At 67.0% G+C, this 5,401-nt stretch overlaps 2 protein-coding genes and 1 long non-coding RNA gene across 3 annotated transcripts; 1 reads left to right on the forward strand and 2 right to left on the reverse strand.

Moving 5' to 3' along the window:
• The first annotated feature begins 6 nt into the window (after nt 1-6).
• LOC122190614 lies at nt 7-1,234 on the forward strand. The gene is made up of 2 exons (XR_006182183.1): nt 7-585; nt 697-1,234. It is a non-coding gene; the product is annotated as an uncharacterized LOC122190614 (long non-coding RNA).
• Nucleotides 1,235-1,688: 454 nt separating this feature from the next.
• Nucleotides 1,689-2,620, reverse strand: LOC122190615 (bone gamma-carboxyglutamate protein). Its single transcript, XM_042890670.1, has 4 exons — nt 2,530-2,620; nt 2,095-2,127; nt 1,936-2,002; nt 1,689-1,823 (listed from the first exon to the last, which is right to left on the reverse strand). Exons 1-4 carry the CDS (start codon nt 2,588-2,590, stop codon nt 1,694-1,696), a joined length of 291 nt encoding a protein of 96 aa, XP_042746604.1. The 5' UTR covers nt 2,591-2,620; the 3' UTR covers nt 1,689-1,693.
• A 698-nt stretch (nt 2,621-3,318) lies between these two features.
• On the reverse strand, nt 3,319-5,172 carry PMF1 (polyamine modulated factor 1; the record flags this gene model as incomplete). The annotated part of the gene is made up of 2 exons (XM_042890668.1): nt 3,319-3,414; nt 4,977-5,172. Coding segments are annotated over 2 exons (292 nt in total), but the record flags the coding sequence as incomplete, so codon positions are not given.
• Nucleotides 5,173-5,401: the final 229 nt, after the last annotated feature.

Here is a 5,401-nt window from a genome sequence, read left to right on the forward strand (position 1 = left end):
AAGGATCCCAGAGCTCCAGGAGCCCAAATTCCCCGTGCAAAGGATCCCAGAGCTCCAGGAGCCCAATTCCCCTCGCTCAGGACCCCTCGCAGCACCAAGAGGGGCGCTTCCCTTTGCGAAGGTTCCCCCCCCGCTCCCCCCCCGAGCTCCAAGAGAACATCCCCGCGCCGAGGACCTCTTCCATCTCCAGGAGCCCGTTCCCCGGGCCGGGACCCTTTGCGGCTCCAGAAGAGCAGCTCCCCACACGAGGGCCTTGGGAGCTCCGTCCTGCCTGTGCTGCACCCCGTGCCCCACGCCTGGAACCCAGGGCAGCCCGGGGGGGGGGACAGCAGGAGCAGCGCTGCAGCGCATCGTTCTGAGACACGGCGCCCGGCAGCTCGGCTCCGTCGGGTGAACAGCGGCGGCAGTGCAAAGTCCTGCAGCAGCATCGTGAACTGCAGCAGCAATGCAAGCTCCTGCAGCCTCAGTGCAAACCGCAGCAGCCGAGGGGAGCACCGTGCAGGCAGTCGGAGCGACGTTTCCGCACGCATTTTTTCCCCCCACCCCGTGTTGCAGCGCAGCATTCGGGACGTCCCTTCCTTTCAGGTAAAGCCCCACCAAGCAGCCCCCATTTCCGTGGCGTTGGGTCGCAGCCGCGCCGTGGGGTTGAGGTGGGAACGAAGGGATCCCCCGTGGTTTCTGAGCTCCGTTTTGCAGCTCTGCGCTGCTCTGCCGGGGCGGAGGAGCGGCCGGCGTTGTGCTGAGGAGGGGAGCGCTGCCCCCCCGCGCTGCAATTGGGGAGCAGAGTTTGTGGGGCTGCTGGTGCTGCGCTCTTTGGGGTCCCACGGTGGCACCCACAAAGCCGTCGCTGTTTTGTCCCCATCCCTCCGTGCCCCTTTGGATTGTGGAGTGGCCGCGTGGCCACAAAGGAGAGGAGGAAACCTTCAGAGCGGCGCTGGAATGTCCAAGTGCGCCGTGCCTACGGGGGAGGGGGGGGGGATTGGAGGGGGCTGCAGCTTTCTGAGCCCCCCAACCCCATCGCTGCCCCTCTGGGACGGGCAGATGGAGGGGGGGGGAGGAGATGGGCACCGATGGCTGCAGCCCCACTGTGCTGAGCTCTGTGCTGAGCTGCGCTGCGCCCACTCTGCACTCAGGACTCGGCTGCGGGCTCAACCCCTCCCCCCCGATGCTATGGGGAGCAGAGAGCGAAATGTGGGGCAGGGGAGGGGAAAGAAAGCTGCGAGTGCTGCTCGTACTGCGCTGTGTGTTTCTGCGCTTTGGTTTGCTTTCCCTTTTCGTGATGCTCAGCTCGGTGTTCGTCGTTCCTCCCTGCTTTGGGGGGGGATGTGGAACCCCTCAGGCTGCACCGCCCCTCCCCGGCTCTGTGAACCCCCAGACCCCCTGCACCCCCCCGCCCGGGGGCCGCCCGCGGCCGCCCCCCCCCCCCCCCCCCCCCCCCCCCCCCCCGGCGGGGCCCCCTGGGGGGACCTGCTGAGGTTGGAGGGTCTTGGAGACAGGCAGCCCCTATGGGGCTGAGCTGCAGTGCTGATGCCCCCAATGCTACAATAGACCCCCCACACACACCCCCTACCCAGGAAGGAGCCGCCGTGCCCTGCACCGTGCCTTTATTTCTGTCCGTCCTTCGCGGGGAAGTGGAGCATTACTGAGGGGGGGGGGGGGGGGGGGAGCCCCGGGGGGGTGGGGGGGGGGGGGCTCAGACGGGGCCGTAGAAGCGGCGGTACGCCTCCTGGAAGCCGATCTGGTCCGCCAGCTCATCGCAGTCGGGGCTCAGCTCGCACACCTCGCGTTTGGACTCCAGGGGGTCCGGAGCTCCGGCGATGCCGCTGCGGAGGGATTGGGGGGGGGTGCGGGGTTAGGGGGGGGTGCGGGCCCTAATTGGGGTTTGTGAGGGGCTGCCGGGGGTCCGCAGTGCCCAAAAAGTGGCTTTGCCGTTACCCGTCGAGGGCCAAATTCCTCTTCTGCCTCTGCACCATCTCGGCGCTGGCGCGGTGGGAGATGAAAGCTGCGGGCACAGAGGGGGGGAAGGGGGTGGGTGACCCCATCCCCAGAGTAGGGGGCGAGGGGGGGGTCCGTGACCGTGCCGTGAGCACCCACCTTTAGCGCTGGGAGCATCGGAGCCGTCGGGTGCTGTGAGAGCAGCGGAGCCAATGGGTGCTGAGCCGCATCCGGCCCTGCCCGCTCCTTCCCCCATCCGTCCCCATCCCCTGCCCCATTCCCTCCCTCCTCCATCCACGTCCCCTGCCCCATCCATCCCCATCCCGTACCCCATTCCTTCCCCTATCCATCCCCACTCCTGGAGGTGTTCGAGGCCACGTTGGACGTGGCCCTGGGCAGCCTGGGCTGGCATTAAATAAATGTGGAGCTTGGTGGCGGGGGGTTGGAGATTCACGACCCTTGAGGTCCCTTCCAACCCTGGCCGTTCTGTGATCCCCTCGCCCCATCCGCTGCCCCTTTCCTTCCCTCATCCACCCCTGTCCCCCTCCATCCCCATTCCCATCCCGTCCCCGCAGCTCTGTGTCCCCCCGGTACCGCCGTGGCAGAGGCTGAACGCGAGCAGCGCCACGAGGAGCAGCAGAACCGCGGCCTTCATGGTGCAGCTCCGCTGCGGCGCCCCGAACCGAACCGCCTTTATAGAACCCCGCGCCCCCCCGGCCCCCCCGGCCGATCCCAGCGCTATTTCCAGCACATCCGCCGGCGGGCAGCGGCTGCGGTTTGGGCCGCCCGGGGTTCTTCCATTCTTCCATCCCCGCTGCCGTGGCCGAAGCCGGTGAGGGGGGGCTTTGCTCTGACCTCCCCCCGCCCCGAACCGCGGGCGCTGCGCGTCCCAACCCATCCGGGAGCGGCGGAAACGGAGGTTTTGGGGCGGAGGTTCGGCTGCACCAAAGCCTTTGTCTGACGGACCGCAAAGTGCAGAGTGCGACGGCCAGGAGGCCGAGCGGCACCGGCAGCGTTTGGCTGCGACGAAGGGAAAGCGCTCGTCAGCCCGCGCCGGGCTGTAATTGCAGACGGTTTGAGCCGGGCGGAAATTGCTGCTTTGCTTCTAAGAATTCCGCTGGCAGGACGCGCGGGGGGCGGGCGCGTTTGCACTCATTGCCCCCCGAGGTTCTTCGGCCCCGAGCTCCCGATGTCCCGCAGCCCCGTTGCCGCACAGCACGAGGGGCCGCGCTTCGGTCCCTGCCCCACATCCCCACCGCCGCGTCCCCCCAGATGAACTCGGTCAAGAGACACGAAGCCTTCCTTTATTTCTTCCAACGCTTCTTCGCCCAAACGCATTGAACCCGAAGGGTTTCGTTTCCAACTCACGGCCCCGACGCGCCGTCAGCGTCCCCCGGTGTGAGCGCCGAGCGGCTCCGTTCGCCCCTCCTGGGGCGGCTGCAGCGCCGCTGTGAGCGCCCGCTGCTCCCGGCTCAGCGCCTGCGGGATGCGAAACTGCTGCGCTGCTCCAGGAAAGCCCCGAGCCAAGGCGCTGCAGGGGCGCCCACCTCCGAACCCGAGAGCTTTCAGGGGCCGCAGGATGGCCGGGTCGGAAGGGAGCCCGAGGATCGCTGAGCTCCATTCCCTGCCCCAGGCAGGGCCACCAAGCTCCAGATCTGCTGCCAGCCCAGCTTGCCCAGGGCCCCATCCCACCTGAATGCCTGCAGGGATGGATGGGGCCCCGCAGCCTCTCTCTGCAGCTTCCCCCGACATCCCAGCCAAACCTCCCCTCCTTCAATCCGCTCCCCCCTCGCTCTCTGCCCCAGTGAAAAGTCGGTTCCCCTCCTGCCGCCCTTCAGGCACTGCAGGCTGCAGCAGGGTCGCTCCCCCTTTCTCTTCTCTCAGCCCCCCGCTCAGCTCCTTGCCCTCCTCTGGACCCCATCCTGCAGCCCCGCTCCTTTCCTGCGTCCCCCCCCGGGTGCAGCGCTGCAGTTGGGCCTCACCAGGGCCGACCCCCCCCTCCCCCCCCGGCCCCATCGCCCCCCTCACTGCTGCCCAGCTCCCGGTCCTTTCGCACCCTGCTGCCTCCCAGCACTCGGCCCGGTGAAGGACAGGGCTGCAGGGGAGCGCAGAGCATCCTTCCAGCCTGAGCCTGCCCTGCTGCCGTGCCTCTGTGCCCTTCCAGGACCTTCCCACCCCAACCATTCTGTGACTCCATGGCCTTCAGGGACTCTCGCAGCCCAACTGAGCCAAGAGTTCTTTGGTCTTCCAGGACCCTCCCACCCCTGTCCTCCTGGGGTTCTGTGCCCTCCAAGCCCCTCCCAAGGCAACCATTCCACCACAGCATGATTTTGTAGCCTCCTAACCCAACTGTGCTGCGATTCCGTGCTTCTGTGGTCTTCCAGGACCCTCCCAACCCAACCATTCTGTGATTCCATGTTTTTGGATCTTCCAGAACCTTCCCAATGGAACCTTTCCACGATTCAGTGGCCTTCCACCACCCTCCCGATCCAATCGTGCTGTGACTCCATGATTCCACGTCCTTCCAGGACCACCTCAGCCCAACTGTGCAGAATGGTTGAGGGTCCTGGAAGGCCAAAAAACCTTGGGATCACACAGTGCTTAGGTGGAAGGTCCCAGAACCCTGGGGTGGCAGAATGGTTGGGTTGGGAGGATTGTGAAAGACCACAGATCCGTGAGTTCACTGAGTGGTTGGGGTGGGAGGGTCCTGGAAGATCACAGAACCATGGGATCACAAAATATTGGGGGTGGGGAGGTCCTGGAAGACCAGAGAACCACGGATCACAAAATGTTGGGGGTGAGGGATCCTGGAAGATCACAAAACCACGGATCACAAACCGTGGGTTGGGAACCATCCTAAGGTCCTGCGGCCCTTCAAGCCCCCCCAAATACCCCTTCCTCCACAGCCAGATTCTGTGGTCCTCCATGACCCAGGGGGTCGTTACCCAGGATCGCCCTGCAGCCCCGCAGCCCCCCAGCGGCGCCCGTCGCTTTTTGGGACACCGACGGCTCCCCGCTGCACGAGGGGCCCTGCTGCCCACCTGCCACGCCGCCCTGCGCTCTGCGATGCCGCGCCGCAGCGCTGCGATCCGCTCCCTGCCCTCCAGCACCGCCGCCGCCGCCGCGCGGTTCTCCTCCCGGCCGCGGCTCAGCTCCCGGCTCAGGAAGCAGCGCTGCTTCAGCAGGAACGGCACCAAGGCGCTGCGGGCGTCCGCCTCCGGGATGCCGCTGGGCCGCCTGCGGGGTCACAGCGCCTCGTGGCCCCACAACCCACCCAGCGCCCCCATCTCCCCTCTGCCCACCCCCACCCATCTCCCATCATCGCCCCTCGCAGCCCCACAACCCACCCAGTCCCCCCATTGCCCCCTTTGCCCACCCCCACCCATCTCCCACCATCACCCCTCACACCACACAGCCCCACAACCCACCCAGTCCCCCCCATCCCCCCTCTGCCCACCCCCATCCC

Source organism: Lagopus leucura, unplaced genomic scaffold, assembly GCF_019238085.1.
Source record: "Lagopus leucura isolate 7727_CA_CO unplaced genomic scaffold, USGS_WTPT01 34008-0_obj-0_obj, whole genome shotgun sequence".
Lineage (NCBI taxonomy): Eukaryota > Metazoa > Chordata > Aves > Galliformes > Phasianidae > Lagopus > Lagopus leucura.